This window comes from Tiliqua scincoides, chromosome 14, assembly GCF_035046505.1.
Source record: "Tiliqua scincoides isolate rTilSci1 chromosome 14, rTilSci1.hap2, whole genome shotgun sequence".
Classification (NCBI taxonomy): domain Eukaryota; kingdom Metazoa; phylum Chordata; class Lepidosauria; order Squamata; family Scincidae; genus Tiliqua; species Tiliqua scincoides.
In genome coordinates this window covers 11,430,913-11,447,362 of record NC_089834.1, presented here as the reverse complement: position 1 = coordinate 11,447,362, position 16,450 = coordinate 11,430,913, and the positions used below count along the sequence as shown (strand labels likewise).

The following is a 16,450-nucleotide window of genomic DNA, read 5'->3' as shown; positions in this document are numbered from 1 at the left end:
CACCATAACGGGCCTACGAAGACGGCAGAGCCTGGCCATGTTGAGCCCCCCCGCCTCTCTTTGGCTTTGTGTCCAAGGAGAGTGAGCACCGGTGTGCGTGGGTGGGGGGGGGCTCTTTCCTGGCCTGGCGCCCCTTGCCTGGTGCCCGCCGGGTAACATGGCTTGTGAACAAGTCGCCCTTCTGCAGTTCCTGGGGCTGTTAGCCGAGCGGGTTGGGCTGCCCGCTGCCCTTCCTCTTGCCCTGCATGCTGGCCGGAGTCACTCCCTCTCTGAGCAGACTCTCCTGACCGCCTGGCTCTGCTTCGGCAGTGGCTGCGTTGCTCTGTGCCCACGCTGGCCCAGAGTGCATTGTGTTGAGTGCAGCTCATGGGCGTGAAGGCGGATCCTTACCTGTGGGGGGGTGTCTGTGGGGCTTGACAGGCTGCTCAGGGAGGCGTGGCTGGGCACTCCTCGGAGGAAAGTTGGGTAGCCGTAGGGCAGGAGTGCTGCTCCCGTCTCCTCTTCCCTTTGTGCGACCGGGATGCCGAGTGGGTGCAGCCCCTGCCTGTCATGGCGCTTGCACTGCCTGGCTTGCTCAGCCAGCAGGCAGGTCTTGCAGCGGTTGGGAAGGGAGGCGACGTCATGGCAGAAGGGGCCAGTGTGGCTGCCCCTTGCTGTGTCTCTCCCACTCCTTGGGAACCTCCTTGCCTGCCTGCCTCATGGAGGCTTCTTCTTCCCTCCTAGATGCACCCCTTGGGGCTCTGCAACAGCAACGATGAAGAGGATTTGTACGAATATGGCTGGGTTGGAGTGGTGAAGCTGGAGCAGCCGGAGCTGGAGCCCAAGCCCTGCCTCACCGTCCTGGGCAAGGTAGGAGGACCCTCAGGAGAGCCGTATCCAGCAGGATTGCTTGCTTGCTGCTACTGCTGACCGGTCTTGAACAGCTGCCTCTGGGCCAGGGAAGGAAAACGCCTCTCTGCTTTGGAGGCGAGAGGTCTGGTGTGGCAGCGCAGCAGCTCTGAGTGATGGCTCACCCTCCCCGTCAGAGTCTTGCTTCTGCCATGAGCCCACACGGTGGGCCTCACCCTCCCAAGCTGCCTTGGCCTTCCCCAGCTGCAGGCTGGGGATTTGAAGGCTCCCTTGCCTTATGGGGCTCCTGCAAGGATGGCCCCCAACCAGGATGCGCTCGGAGGCTGTTCCGCATGATGGGAAGGTGCCCTGATTTGGTGGTTGGTGGAGTCTGCAGTTGTGTGAGGGGCACCTGGGCAGGACTGAGCTGGAGGACGGGTTCCTTTGCAGGAGCCCTGCGTAGCTTTTGTGCGTGGCAGCCAGTTGGCACGTTGGGGGGGGGGGAGGAGTGTGTGCTGCTGTAGGAAGCAGCTGGCTGTGCCTGAGATGGGGCTTTTGTGGCAGCCTCGCCTCTGGCCTCCCATCACCGTGTTGGAGGGGCTGCAGGCGGCTGGCGTCTCAAGGGCAGGCTCGACCCATCGGCTGGTCTTCTGAGCGCGGCTTGGGGGGCAGGGAGAGGCAGCAGGATGCGGGGCTGTGGCTCGTGCAGGTGGGAGCCAGGCTGGTCCTGCCAGGCAGATTCTCTCCAGGGTTGGGGTGCTTTGAGCCGAGACTGCTTGACTGGGTTCTCAGGCCGGGCGCCCACTGAGCCTGTTTCCATGGTCACTGAGAAGCACTTAGTGCTGCCGGCTGCTTCAAAGGGTCCCTCCCCCCTCTAGCCCCAGAGCGCCTCGCCTTAACGGTGGGAGTCAAGGGAGTGGAGCGGCTGCTTTGTCTGCCCCTTTGGGGTATTTTGGGGGGGGGGGAGCTTCCACAGGAGTCTGTTTCTCCAGCCCCCGTGGCATTGGCGAGAGGTGACCGAAAACGGGCCTTCTCCTTGGGCTGATGGGGAAGCGCGACTGCAGTTCCTTCTGTCCAGCTTCTCCCTGTCTGGGGATGGGGCTCCCCATTGCCTGGGCTGCTCTGCAGAGCAGCACCGATGTGGTCACAAGGCCCCCGTCTGGGGTGTTGGAGTCGGAGTGCTCTGTGCTCCATTGGCACCCCCCTCCCCAGATCATTGATGTGCAGGGAGCGCATAAGATACACACTGAGTAAGACACAGTCCAGAAAGAACTCCTGCAGAGGGCATGAAGGGGGGGGGCTTGTTTTGGGATGCCGCCTGTGCAGGCCTGCCATTTTCCAGCAGTCCTGGGGCCAAATGAAAAGCCAGACTAGTCTGCCTCTGCAGCCAGCCAGCCAGCCAGCCCGCAGGCACTGGAGAATCTTCCAGATCTCAAAGCGGCTGGCTTTCTGACAGGACGCAGCTTGTCCCTCCAGCCTGCCTCTGTGCCAGAGGACTGGCAAGTGGCCCCCGTGACCCTGAGCTTTGAAAGGGGGCGGGTGGGGGCACCTTATATCTGACCCAGATAAAGTGCGAAGCACCATTAAAGACAGAACTGTGTTGCTTGTTGCTGAAGGAGAATTTGAGTGTCTCTCCCCCACCCCACCCCACCCCCTGGTGCCCTTCTGCACTTTTTGGGAAGTGTTCGCAGGCCATGTGTGAAGGCCCCCAGCAGGCACTTTGTTCCTGGACCCTCAGAAGAGCCTTCGGCAGAGAGGGCTCTGGAGGCAGCTTAGTAGTCATGAGGCTGTCCTGGGTTTGGGGGGATGGTTTTGGTTTTCCCCCCTTCCTTGAATTTGAATGAAGTTCTCCTACAACTTGTCTGCTCTTTAAGGAACTGAGAGGAGAAATAGAGGGGTGGCCTTCTCAGGGTAGGGAAGCCAGCAGTGGGGGCCAGAGGCTGGTACCAGTCCTCTCACTAGGCCAGAAACCCTGCAGGTGCCCCGCTGAAATGTGAATGGGGGGTCACTGGCCGGGCGAGGGATCTGGGCAGCTGCTGCAAAAAAAAAAAAAAAAGGGTGGCTTCCGTTCTGGGGCTTGCTGGGGAGAGGACCAGCGCTGCTGTCACCGGGTTGTCACCGGCTTGCGGTGCTGAGTTCAGTTCTGGATGCCCCACTGGGGAACAGGGAAGGGCTGCCCATCAAGTTGCTGACCCCGTCTCCCTTGTGGAACAGCTGGATCGCTGCTGGGGGCTCTGCAGTTCTGAAGTGACAGAAGGGTGGCAGCTTCTGTGTTCCTCTTGTGTGCCATAAGTGGAGCCCAAGCCTTGGCAAGCGGTCTCAGGCCCGAGATAGGAAGGCCTTCTTTGTGCATAGGATTTGCTTTCACTGGCCTGTGTGGCCTTCACAGGTTTAGACCAGCTCACGAGGGGAAGGAGGGGCCTGTCCATGGCCAGCAGCTGTGATAGCTAGCTAAAACCTCCAGGTTCAGAAGAAGTCTACCTTTGAATCTGTTGCCTCTGCTCGGGGGGGTCAGGACGATTGCCTCTCTGCCCTGCACGTGCATTTTCCAAGGCGCTTCTGCCTGGCAGCTGTGGGAGGTGGATGCTGGGCCCGAGGGATCCAGCCAAGCCGCTCCAGGTTTCTCGTTTTGGTGGTTGCAGTGAAGCCTGGCGCTCGAGAATATCTTCCTTCCAGCCTGTTACTAGACCTCATGGCTTGTGGGGAGAGCAAGGGGAAGTGTGCCGTGTCTGCTGGAAGCCTTGGAAGGTCTCGGTGGGGCCCCTCCCGGGCACTCCTCCTGCCTCCTGCCTGTGCAGCTTCCGAGTGCCTGCCAGCCATCTTGGCCCTTAGCAAAAAGGAGCAAGCCAGAAACCAAACAGGGTCCAGCACTGCAGTGGAGAGATGAGAGCGGAGAAGGAGGGGCAGCCAAGGGACTCCTTGCATCCACGCTGCTGCTTCCACTCTTTGCTGCAGGCCTGGGAATGGTCTGGACTGGGGCCAGGAGAAGCACAGGGTGCCCAGTTGCTTGTACTTAGGTGACTCCCGGCCGCCTCCCTGTGCTGCAGTCGCCCTGCTTGTCTGTTGCAAATGCTGTTTGTGATCCTCGCAGTGTCCCGTCTCGTGGAGGCTCGCAGACCAGCGCTGAGAGGCGCAGCATTTTCTGCGTTTTCCTCCGCTCCTGCCAAGCCTTCCGAAGGCAAGAGGCGGAGCTGCAGTGGGGAGCTGGAAAGTGACCAGATGGTTTATTTTAAAATGTTGTACCGAAGCGGTTGAGGACACAGGTAGAGGGAGGTTGCAGAGGAAATGCGGAAAGGGAGCACGGACCAGTCAGGGACAGGAAAGGCCTCCCCAGCGCATGGGACGGGCACAGAAGAGGGAGTTCCCAGTTCACTTTCAGAAGACGCTGCCCAGCCAGGCAGGAGCAGAGCGGTGATGTGCAGAGGCAGGAAGGCCTGGGGGTTGGAGCAGCCTGCGTCCTGTGGCTGGCAGGAGCCAGCAGGGGGCCCTGGTGGGACTTGCAGGGCAGGGCAGAGCTGAGGTGCGATGCCAGTGGGGTGCAGGCGCCAGCACTGCCGCCTGCCTGCCTGGCTCTCGGCCGGAAGCGGAGCAGGAGGTCTCTGCCTTTGTCCCTGGCGAGCCTGTGGAGGCCCCCGGCACAGTGACGCTCTGGACAGACGGCCCTCGCGGTGCCTGGGAGGCGATCCCCTCTCCAGTGCTGCTGCCCAGGAGGAAGCTTGGCGGCCTGGTGTGCGGAGCTGTGAGCCCCACAGAGTCCAGGGCCGGGGAGCCTCGCTGGCTGTTTGTTGGGAGTCCTGCTGCAGGTCACGGGCTGTGCCCACCCGCACCGCTGTGTTGACGGCTGCAGGGAGCTGGTTCTGGTGCAGGGGCTGGGCTCCAGTCGGGCACAGGCCCTGGTAGCAAACATGGATGTTGTGGGCAAGAGGCAGCAGCACACAAGGGTGACATCAGTTCCCTGCTCGGGGGGGGGGGGGAGAGGGAGGCTGGTTTTTCCACTCTTCGTCCTGCTGCTCCTCAGGCCGGCTGCGGAGCGAGGCCAGTGGAAACCGTCCCTGGGCGCTTTGCCTCTCGGTCGCCAGAAATAGTTGGCTGCCCGGAGGAGCCGACCTGCTGGGAGACATTCTCCGAGCAGTGGCTGGAGTCGCTCTTTGGCAAAGGAAGCCCCCTAATTAGAGACGGAAGGGTTTCTGTTTTTGTTTGCTTTTAATCCTTGCCCTGAGGCCTCTGCAGCGCAGCTCTGTCTCTGCCTGTGTGGGGAGAACTTCCCAGTTCTCCTTTGTAATAAGAGGCCTTTTGGAATGAATCAACAAGTGAACCGCGGAGGACACTGGGCTGGGCCAAGGCGGCTTGACCTGCTGCTCTGGCCATTGAGGGCGCTGCCTTTTGCTCTGCAGAGACCCCTTCCAGCTGGGCCGGCTTTCCCCAGGACCTGGGCATTGGGGGGTGTGCGCCCCTCGTGGCCAGGAGGGGCTGTGGAGGTGGGGATGCTCCCTGAGGGCTGAACTGTCTGGGGCTTGTTGCCAGCCGTGCCAAGCCAGCAAGGCTGCTTTCAAGGGGAAGGGTAGCCGTGGCAGAAGTGCCTCCCTTGCAGGGACGGCTGGACACGGCAGGGCTTGGAGGAGGATCTGCGTAGGGATGGCCGACATCCCAGTGGAGCAAGTCCAGCTGTAAAATGTTTGACAGCAGGCTTCTCGTGGGTGAATTTGCAGAACAGAAGACAGGCAGGAGCTCAGAGTGAAGCTGGCAAACAGTCCCGTCTGCAAACACCTTTGAGGCTCAGAGGCCGGACCGTTCGCGAGTGGTGGAAATGCTGAATCCAGCCCCTCTGAATGTGGGTGACTGTGACGCCACTGGCATCGCCAGCAGAGCGCGAAGGACTGTGGCCCCCAGACCCCTCCCTGCCTAGCTTTCTTCAGGGTGCTCTTCAGGAACCCTTCGCCCATCTCTGGCTCCAGACTTCCCAGGGAGCAGTGGGCATGTGGGTCTCCTGCACGTGCTTGAGAGAGGGCTTATTATTGGCCAGCCCAGCAGGCCTGATCTGGCGCCCCCTGCCCGCATCTGGCCATACCGCACCCCCCCCCCCGCCTGAACTGCCTCAGAGGCAGCCCTCATGCTGCAGCCTGTGCCAGAGACTCCCTGGTGTTTGCCGAGGTGCCTTTTCAGAACATGCTGGATGGTCTGGGCTTGTGGCTTCTCCAGTCAGTGGCAAGCTTCCTGCCAGGGCAGCCTCAACATGGCGTGCAGGCCCTTGGCCCATTCTGGGACTGCCAGAAGAGCTCTTGGGGGGAGGGGGACTGTGGCTCACAAATGGTGCTGCCGCCATTCGGGAGCAGTTGCTGTGTCTGAGCTCCTGGCCCTGCGCTGTGTTTGGGGGCAGCCCCTGTTCTGGCTGTAGGGGCACACGTGTGCTCTGCGCATGGCCGCATGCTTGGGATCCCATGGCCAAGGGCAAGGCTGCACAGGTGGAATGGAGGAGTGCCGGCCGGAGACTCCTCTGTCGTGACCCTGCCCTCCTACCCCAGCGGCCCCCATGTCTCCCCAGATGTGCATGCTGCTCCCCAGGGTGGTTCCGTGGCCTGCCTGTGAAGGAGAGATCCGTGCTGGCGCTGAGGTGCTGGCCTGCAAGTGTTAGGAGACCCTGTGGCAGCAGGCAGGCAGGCACTTTCTGTGCAGGGGGGTCGGTCAGCATTTCTGATTCCAGGAAAGCCTCCTGTGGTAGGCCTGGCAACAGCACACCTGCTCTGCCTTCGGCCATAGTGCTGAGAGCCACTTGGAACAGGCACCCCTGCTCAGAAGATGGCCTTCGCTCCTGGCAGAGCTGACGGCAGGCCTTTGGGGATTGGACTCTCTGCCTCTGCGAGGGGCTGCCCTTGACAAGGACAGTCGCGCTGCACAGCGGAGGGTGCCAGTCACCTAGCGCCACAAGTCCACTTTGCCCTGCGTTCAGGAAGAGGGTCTTGCCCAGAGGCCTGGGGTCACCACCCGCTGCCTGAAGGTGGAGCTCCACTGGGAGGGTCGATCTCAGAAATCCGCTTCCCTGGGTTTGCCTCCCTGGGGCACCTTGCTCTGTGTGGGGTGGGGAGGGTGGCCGTGGCCGTGGCCGTGGCAGAGGTGGTGGGCTGTGTTGGGCTGGGGGGAGTTGCCGTCCTGGACTTCTGGAGCTGGAGCTCAGGCTGAGCCTGCGTGGACCCGACTGCTGCTGGTCCCGGGAAAGGGGCCCCCCTGTCAGCCTGGAGGCTCCTGATTCTGGAGCCTGGCCAGGAAGGGGAGGACCAGGCCAGAGTGGCCCTCTTGGGGCAGGCGGGTCCTTGCAGCAGCCCCAAGACTCCCGCAGAGGGTGGGCTCTGCCTGCCCTCCCTTCCTGGTCCTGCTGGGTGTGCTGGTGGCCTGTCCTTGGAAGGCCGGGGCTGAGAGTCCGGCCCGGGAGAAGGTGCAAAGGCTTTGGCAATAATCGTGATTGTGCCCAGAGGAGTCCAGGAGGTGAGGGAGCCCTTCTGTTGCCGCCCCTCCTCCCTGTGGGCAGGCAAGCAGCCACCTGTGCAGTTGCCCCTGCTGGTCCTGCCCCGCCAAGCTGCAGGGGGAGGGGAGGCTCCTGGGCTCAGGCCCCAGCCTGCTCAGTGAAGGGCTGCGGCTTCAAAGCTTGTCTGAGAAGAGCAGGGTGGAGGAGGAGGAAGTGGAACCGAAGGGGGCAGGAGGGGGGCCTCTGCATTCTGTGGTGTGTTTGTGGCTTCTCTGCTTTGATCTCCTGCCAGGGAAACCTGGAAGGTCAGGCCAAGCTGCAGCAAAGCTGCGGAGAGTGGAGCGCTGCGGAATGCTGGAATGGAGCTGCAGCCAAGCCACACTGTGCAGGCTGCCAACCCCTGTCGCCCCACGGCCAGCCATGCTTTCCCAGCCAAGGGGTGGGGGGAGTGACGCCCCGCTCTTCTCTGTGACCAGGCCCTGCAGAGCCGGGGCGAGGGCAGCGCGGGTGGGGGAGCCAGGATGTGGCTTGTCCTGCCCAAGGGTGCATCTAGTGGGGGGAAGCTGGCCCTGCTCAGCCCTGGACGTGGAGGAGGGCTGGGATGGGGGTGGGGGGACTGGCTGCAAGGCTGGGGAGGGTGAAGCCCTTCCAGCCATTGGGCTCAGCAGTGGCATTTCATTTGCGGAGGAGCGGTCAGCCTCAGGAAAGGAAAGCGGTGGGTGAATGTGAGGAGGAGGAGAGAGTGGGGGAGTGGCTGCAGCTGGCAGAGTGGGGGTGGAGCCACAAGCCCTGGGAGCCCAGCCCAGGAGCGCCCTCTGGTGCAGAGCTGGGTTGGAGCAAGAAGGGGCAAGGCAGGACTGTAGCCATGTGAGGGCTCCTTGCTTCCTCCCAGCCCACTTCTGATGTTTCCTGTGTCTCTTGGACCCTTCCAGCGCTTTCCAGCTCTTGCCCCCCCCCGCCCTCCCAGCTGGGCCCTGCCGGAGAGAGAAGGCCTGAGCAGGGAGTGACCTCTGCCCTCCCTCCCCTCTTTTGCAGGCCAAGCGAGCAGTGCAGAGAGGGGCCACGGCGGTCATTTTTGATGTATCTGAGAACCCAGAGGCCATCGATCAGGTGAGTGGGATGGATGGGGGGGGCACAGCCCCATGTCTGCACTTACCTGCTCCTCCTTTGCAGTGGTGGGGCGTGGATGCCTGGGATGCCTCACTGACCACAGTGTGTTCTCTCCTCTTCTCTAGCTGAACCAGGGCTTGGAAGACCCTCTGAAAAGGCCGGTCGTGTATGTCAAGGGGGCAGATGCTGTCAAACTGATGAACATCGTCAACAAGCAGAAGGTGGCCCGGGCCAGGATCCAGCACCGACCCCCACCAGTAAGGCTCTGGGGCAAGTGGGCTGCTGTGGGTGTGCACGGCGCTCGTGCAAAGCAAGTCGAGAAGCAGTGCCCTGTCAGGGTCACGTGAGCAGTGTCAGATCTCTGCACGACTGATTCCGGGGGACCCCTGAGCAGCAGCAGTGCCCCTAGTCGTGGGCACTAGTCGTAGAGCTGCGTGCAGTGGGGCTGAGTTGCTTAAGGACAAGGGGCTCGTGTCAGAAGGATCCCAGGGGCTTCTGGAAGGAGAACAAATTCCCCCCAGCCGTGACGCCATAAAGCGCAGGGCAGCAAAGCAGCCCCTGAGGAGCCCTGGAAACCCACCCCTTCCCCCCTCCTGAAAGCCTGGGTGGAATAAGTAAGCCTGGAGGGTCCACCTGAAGACTGGAACTACTGAGGGAGAGAGTTCCACAGGCCCTGCAGCACTTGCCAGCTGAAGCGGGGTGCAGGGTGGAAACGAGGACAGGCCCAGCCGATGGGCAGCTTTTCTCCCCAGGCCCTTGGAAAGGCCTTTGGTGAGTTGCAATGGGAGGCAGTTCAGCTTCTGTGGACCACCCGAGGGGAGGTTGTGCTGGCGCTGGGGTGGCACCGCACAGTGCCAGGAAACATCTCTTGGGGCAGCTGTGAAGCGTGCGTCGTCATTGTTGCCACCCTGGAGGAGGATTCTGGGTCTGGAGGAACCTTCTCGCTGCTTCTGTGGCAGTCCCAAGAAGGGCCAGGTCTCTGTGCAGCTGTGTCTGTCGGGCTGCATTTGCTGCAAAGTCTCAGTGTGTTTGGCAGTGGCATTCCTGGGGGGAAGAGGGGCAATATGCCTCCAGGGCGATGCCATCTTCCTCACCCCGCCACCTGCCTCAGTCGGGGCTTTTGGAGAGCTGGGGAGGCCTGCACCGCCTCCCTAGCCCTCCGAAGATCTTTCAAGGCCTCCTGAAGACCAAAAATCACTGCTTCTGGTTTTTGGCTGGTAGTGATTTTTGACTTTCCTGAAACTTCAGCAGGCCCTGAGAGGAGCCAGGAGGTGGCACTTGGCCTTCCCCACTCTCCAGCGGTCCTCGGACAGTGGGCAGGCAGCGCTTGGCAGGGAGGGGGTGGCAGCCTGTTGTCCTGGCTCCAGGTGGCATAGAGGCCAGGCTCACCAGTGCAGGGTGCTTCCTTCCCCTCGAGTGCTTGCAGAAACCAGGTTCTCCCCAGCCAGTCCTGCCCATGTTGCCACTTAAGCCCAGGGCATTGCCCCCTTCGGAGCCTGTCTCTGGCCCTCTTCCGCAGTCCTGTCTGCATGGACTGGCAGCAGCTGCTTGGGGTCTTTCCCGGTCCTGCCTGGAGATGCTGAACTGCACCAGGGACACCCCTCCACAGGTGCCAAAGGCAGCCTCCTCTGGAGCCCCTGCCCACATCTCCCTCCAGCTTCAGCTCCGATGCCTTGCCCTGTTTCTGTCTGCTTGTCTTGAAGAAAGAGAGTAAACCAATGTCTGTCTGTCTGTCTGTCCCTCTCCCGCCACTGTCTCCTCCTTAAAAGCAACCAACCGAGTACTTTGACATGGGGATTTTCCTGGCCTTCTTCGTGGTGGTCTCTCTGGTCTGCCTGGTTCTCCTCGTCAAGATCAAGCTGAAGCAGCGCCGCAGCCAGGTAAACAGGAGACCCCGGAAGAAGTGCCTCCCTGGCCTGTTCTGTACCCAGAGGGCCCAGGACCCGTGGGGAGCAGCCTGTGGCAGTGAACCCTCGTTCAGGCCACTGGAAAAAGGTCTGGAGCATGGTGCGCTAGTCTCTCTGGCCTGTGAGGTGGGTCCTGAGCACCTTGTAGACCCCAACTGTGTGATCTCTGGCAGAGGCATTCCCCCCAGCTGTGTGTGTGCGCGTGGGGGCGGGCGCTGGCAGTTCCTCTCTTGCGAATGGGGGTGTGTGGATCTTGTGGTTCACAGCCTCAGGACTTGCAGGGGTGTCCTGCGGGTTCTCAGTAGCCCCATGACTGCCAGCTGGGGGGGGGGGGGAGAAGAGCGGCTTGTTGCAGACAGCTGGCTTGATCACTGCTGTCCCCCCGATTGGCCTTTCAAGGCCAGTCTCCAGCCCTGAGGCCCGAGCATGGTGATCCCACCCCCAGTGAGAAGTGTCTTTTTCCCGTGGCAGAATTCCTTGAACCGCCTGGCTGTGCAGGCCCTTGAAAAGATGGAGACCCGGAAATTCACATCCAAGCTGAAGGGACACTGCGAGGGCAGCTGCAGCGCTCTGGATACCCTCAGCAGCAGCTCCACCTCCGACTGCGCCATTTGCCTGGAGAAGTACCTGGACGGGGAGGTGAGGGGAGGTCAGGGTGTGGGTGGTCTCGCCTCTGGCTCCAGTGAGGGAGGCACGATGTTCGTGTCATGCCTGGAAGCCAGGCCGAGCGGGGCAGAGCCCTTCCCTGTCTCGTCCTGGTTGGCAGGTGGGCCACTGTGCTGCAAATTGGGGGGGGGCGCGAGTGCTTCTTTGGGGGGGGCCAAGGTGGGACTGAGGCACTGGCCAGTGCTGCTCATGGAGGCTGACTATCCTGGGACTTGGGCCAATGGGATGCTGACTCCTGTGTCCAGCCAGGAAACTCCAGTGTGGCAGAGGAGAAACAGTGGCCGCCAGTGAGCCCCCCCCGTTCAGAGGCGGGTGGGTGGACGGAGCGGTACTTGGCACCTCTGCAGCTCCACAGTCCTCTCTTGCCTCTGCAGGAACTGCGTGTGATTCCCTGCGCCCACCGGTTTCACAGGAAGTGTGTGGACCCCTGGCTCCTGCAGCATCACACCTGCCCGCACTGCCGCCACAACATCATTGGTGAGTGCAGTGCCCTGGCCCCGGACAGTCCTTGGCACCTGCCCCATCCCTAGTCGGGGAAGCATAGGGTTCACTCGGCCCGTCAGCTGCGGGAGTGGGAGTGGGAGCGGGGCGGGAGGCTCGGTGCTGCTTTGCTCAGGTCCAGGCGAGAGGAAGAACCCTGTGCAGCCTGCCGGGCAAGGCCTGGGGCGGTCACTGTCGCTGCAGGCTGCGAGCGGCTGAGCGTGGTCCGTGCTTGTTCTCTGTGCAGAGCAAAAGAAGGGAGCCCCCGGCCAGGGGTGCGAGGACCTGGCCAGCCAGATTCGAAGCCGGCAGCAGCAGCAGCAGCAGCAGCAGCAGCGCATCGTTCTGCCGCTCCGTTACCCTGGCCGAGTGCACAGAGCCGGTCAGGTCACAGCGTACCCCACCCGAACCAGCATGGATCCCCACGGAAACCCCATCACGGTCCTGACGGTGGATCGGCACGGGGAGGCGCCAGCCTTCCTCCGAAGCTACCAGCCCCTCCACTTGGATCGCGCGCTGAGCGCCCACCAGTGTGGCGCGGAGCACAGGGCCTACCCGCCTGCGCCCACTCCTCCTGCTCACCCCTTCCGCAGGCCCAGGTTCGGCGGCCATCACTTCTCCAAGCCCTCCTGCTTTTCCCAGTACGAGACTGTGTTCCAGCACTACTACTTCCAAGGCCTGAGCTACCCGGAGCAGGCTGGGCAGCTCCGCCTGGGGGCTCCCCCCAAGGGCCCCTCCCGCGCCTTCCCGCCCGTGGCCAGCAGGCTCTTCCCTCCCGTGGTCCACGTGGCGCCCTCCTCCCGCGTGGAGAGCGGCAGCGCCTCCGGCTTCGGCTGCTACCACGGCCACCGCTCCGCCTGCAGCGGCTACCTGGCCGACTGCCCGGGGAGCGACAGCAGCAGCAGCAGCGCCTCTGCCCAGTGCCGCTGCTCCTCCACCGACTCCATGGTGGACTGCGCGGAGGTCAGCCACCAGGGCGTCTACGGCAGCTGCTCCACCTTCCGCAGCTCCCTGAGCAGCGACTACGACCCTTACGTCTACCGCAGCAGAAGCCCCTGTCGGGGGGGCGAAGTGGGAGGGGCCGGCAGAGGGGCGGCAGTGGTTCTTCTGGAAGGCCCCCACCCCCTCGGCCCGGCAGCGGGAGAGTGCCTGCCCGGAGACCAGCTCTCGCACTGCAGCCTGGAGATGAACTACAGCAGCAGCTCTTCCCTGGAGCACAGGGAGGCTGCCAGCACCGTCCCCGAGGGGGGAGGCCTGGAAGCCCTTCCTGGGGAGGCTGGCCAGCCCTGCCCCTGCTCTTTCGAGGCCCAGCACGCTCCCCGGGAGCCCCTGGGCAGAGGGGCGGAATGCTGCAGCAGCAGCAGGCTTCTCCTGGGCCCGCCACTGTGGGCTGGCTGCAGCCCTGGTCCCGAGCTGCAGGCAGGGCCGAGTCAGGGCCGGTGCAGTCTTAGGACCGAGGGGGGGGCCTACGAGGCGTTGCCGTGCTGCTTCTATGAAGAGAAGCAGGTGGCCGGCTGCGGGGGCGCCCCCCCCAGCCAGCCAGGCTGCTACGCGGAGGACTACGCCGTCAACGTCCAGTACGTGTGCACGGCTGCCGAGGACGCAGGGCCGGGCTGCTTCCCTGCGGTGTGTGACTTGGGCCCGCGCATCGCCATCATTCCCGAGGACGGAGACTGTGAGCTGGCCCTGGCTGTGGACTGCCCGGGAGGCGGCAGCCCTTGGCAGGGGCTTGGCAGGCACCGGCAGCCTCCGGGGGGCGAGCGGGAACAGCAGCAGGAGCCGTGCTGCCAGCCTGTGGACTTCCCGCTGGAGGAAGCCCTGGGGCTCTTTCCCGGCCCAGCCCTGCGTGGCCCGGCAGCGGGCACTCGGGGGGTAGGCAAGTGGACAGCCCCAGTGGGGAAGGAGGATCGGCGTGAGTGACGCTCCTCAGGCCTCTGCTGGAAGAGCCGACCCGTGATGGGCAGTTGCTGAGCCAGGGCTGGGTTGGAACGGCCCCTCAGGCAGCCAGGTCCAGCGGTCAGACCCTCACCTGGTCCTCCTCCGAGCACTACCTGGGGGAGGGGTGGGAGTGTCCTGGCGCTCCCAGGAGGGGAGCGGGATGGAAAGCCGCTTTCCTGCATATCTTCCAAAGACCGCCCCGGTCCTCAAGACTACTGCAAAGTGGCACAGTATGACTCCAAGTAGCCAGTCACTGAGGGAACCAGCTGGCCTGGGGGCTGGCCGGCTGGCTGGCTGGCTGGCAGTGGGGGTTGTGTGGAATTTCTAACACCGCTGAAGTCCGGGGGGTGGCCCGGGGTGCAGTTGAGGGATGCAGCTGGACGGCCTGTGTGGAGTGACAGCAGCTTCCGCAGGGCTGCTCCTCCCCCTCCCAGCCTGACGGCCTCTGAGCAGGCTGGAGGGTCAGTTGTCCAAGGGCGCCTTTGCACCTGTGGCCCTGAGTGCCGTTCTTTTCCTCCTCCGTGTCCTTCCCTGGCAGCGGTCTTGTCGTTCCAGGGAGGTGTCACGCCAGGGACTAGCCCGAGGAGGAGCCTGCCTGGATGCCCCTCTTCCTCCGGGACTGCAAAACGGTCTTGAACTTGGCCTAACCTGTGAGAAAGTGAGAACTTCCCTGCGTGCGCCCCCTGTGGTGTGGAAGGGGCTGTGTGGAGTGGGATAGATTGCAGTGGCAGCCCTGACTTGCCTGTGACACAAAGTGTGCTTGAGAAACCACAGTGCCCACCATTGCTGCTGCTGTGTGCAAAGATGGCCCTCCTGTGCAGGGAGCTGCAGCCTGCCTTAGGAAATCAAGAGCCTCTTGAAGCCCAGGGAGGCCCTGGGCCTACCCCGTCCTTTTCGGAGGAGGCCAGGGCTCCTCCAGACCAGGGAAGACCACTCTCGGCTGTTCTCAAGGACAGGGGCAGCCTCTGTCCTCCAGAGGCGCCACCGACACAGGCGGAGTCCGACTTAGGGACACGCCTGATGGGGTCTCAAGCGTGGGTGGCGCACTCCGTCAGTGTCCGTCACTCAGGACACTCCCAGCACTGCCTTCGCCCCCCGCCAGCAGAAAGGCTGCTGCAGCTGGGACCTGGGACCTCTGCCTTGTGCCCGTGTGCCTGCCCGGTCTGCGCCTGGGCAGGGAGATTTCTCTCCCCTCCCCACTTTTTCTTACTAGTATTGCCAGTTAATGCCATTTGCTACCAGGTGTTAATTGTTTCCTGTGGAAACAGTGGCTTCTGGCTCCCGCAGGCTCGCCGCCACTTGATTCCAGTTGGCACCCGTTCTGTGTGGCCGGGCTGCGTGTTCAGGCTGTGTGTTTGTCTTTTCCGTGTCTGGAACAGAGACCTTTCTTAATAGAATGTGCCTAGAACTCTTTTTTTTCTCCCCGCCTGTTGAACTCACAAAAGCCACGGTCCTGGGTTCATCGGAGATGTAGAAATGCCCCCCCCATTCTCTGCCCACCCAGTAACGACAAGGGAAAGAGGACCAGAGTGATTAAACTCTCTCTTAACACAGGATGCTAACAGAGACTCTCCTCCCACCCAGTATTTTATCTGTCTGCTTGTGCATGTTGGTTTTGGTCAATACAGTGACGTCTCATCACAAACTTCAGTCACTGCCAGTCGGGGGGGGGAGGGGGGCAAATAGCTCCCATGAGCTTTGTTTTCTACATATGCTTCCCCTGAAGGGCAGTTTCTCCAGGACCCTGAGCTGTGTTGTCGTCATGGTCTGGGTGGCTGGTGACCCACTGAGCAAGGGGCGGAGGCCCTTAAATGGAACACCCGGAAAGTCCCCCCCGCCTCCTTCGCTGTGCCTGTTTGAGTCTGCAGCCTTCCTGCTTTGTGTGTCCAGCCATGTGTTGCCCCCCCTTCATGACAGGATTCAATCATGGTCAGAACGGGGGGGGGGGGGAAATGCTCTGAATCCAAAAGGCCTTTCTCTTAAATTGCCATTTTGTGGGGCTGCTGAGGCACTATTTTAAATTTTTGTAATACAAGGAAACTATTCTGTAGCACTTACATGGTTTTTTGTATAAAATTTACTGTAAAAATGTGTAATATGGTTAAAGGGCTCTTTCTCCTTCATTACCATTTTTAATGTTTCTGAGGCTAGAAAACTTGTGTACATTTTGTGTATATATATATATATAGCAGCACATTTCATTTATGGAAAGATGTTCTCCAAATATTTATTTACTAATATATTTATCTTAAGCCATGTCCGATGTGGAGTGTCTGATATTGTTCGAAATAATAATACTTGCAAAACACTAATGGGAAACCTTGTCTGTACCCACCAGTTGCACACACAGGTCTTTCGGTGTTTGCCGACCAAAAAGTGCTTTTAGCTCCCTGCAGGTTTGTAACAAACGTCTGTTTCAAAGCAAATACAGGTTTATTGTCTCACTGGAAAGTTGTCCTTCTTTTGGGGGCGTGCAGGGGCACGGCTGCTGCTCCTGAGGGCAGCAGTGCCCTGCGCGGGTGATGTAGCCCCAGGTGTTTTCGCAGGTTCCTGCCTGCTCCTCGTCCTGGTGAAAATGGATCTGGGCCTTCGTCCCTGGTGCTGCTACACTGACCTCCTTTGCCAGCAACGTGCAGTTCCAGGGACAATTGCCCAAACCCCTTTCTCTGTGGCAGGAGGGTTTAGGCCTTGCCTCGCGCCTGCTGGACACGTGCAACCCTCCCCCACTGGTAGGACCGAGTTCAGCTGATGCCATGAATAGCAGAATTACCGTCCGTTGCTCCCAACTGTACAAATATTTATTCTCAAGTGGAACACTAAGAAGCCTGACACTTTGAAATGCTCACAGAGCTACATGTGTGAACGTAGAGGTCCACACTGTATGTCGGTGAAGCTCCTATAGCTTTGATTTCCCTTTTCTGGAGAGGGGGGGATTCTCTGAGGGTGAAGGGGCAGGGTCTTCTGCCCAGCAGGGCTTTCCTTTCCTTAGAGAAGAGAATTGCTTGTGCAGGTGCAGGGAGCTTCACTGCTGCACCTTCCCTGGAAGGAGCCCCCACATTCC

General features: G+C 61.5%; 1 protein-coding gene across 1 annotated transcript in view; it reads left to right on the top strand.

The window, feature by feature from the left end:
* The window catches only part of ZNRF3 (zinc and ring finger 3), a 31,945-nt gene extending 16,112 nt beyond the window's left edge, over positions 1-15,833 (top strand). Inside the window, exons 2-8 of the mRNA XM_066610070.1 lie at positions 724-849; positions 8,324-8,398; positions 8,524-8,655; positions 10,168-10,278; positions 10,777-10,944; positions 11,346-11,448; positions 11,699-15,833. Of these exons, the coding sequence (XP_066466167.1) occupies positions 724-849; positions 8,324-8,398; positions 8,524-8,655; positions 10,168-10,278; positions 10,777-10,944; positions 11,346-11,448; positions 11,699-13,371 (2,388 nt within the window). The 3' untranslated portion in view covers positions 13,372-15,833. The remainder of the gene's footprint in view (positions 1-723; positions 850-8,323; positions 8,399-8,523; positions 8,656-10,167; positions 10,279-10,776; positions 10,945-11,345; positions 11,449-11,698) is intronic.
* Positions 15,834-16,450: the final 617 nt, after the last annotated feature.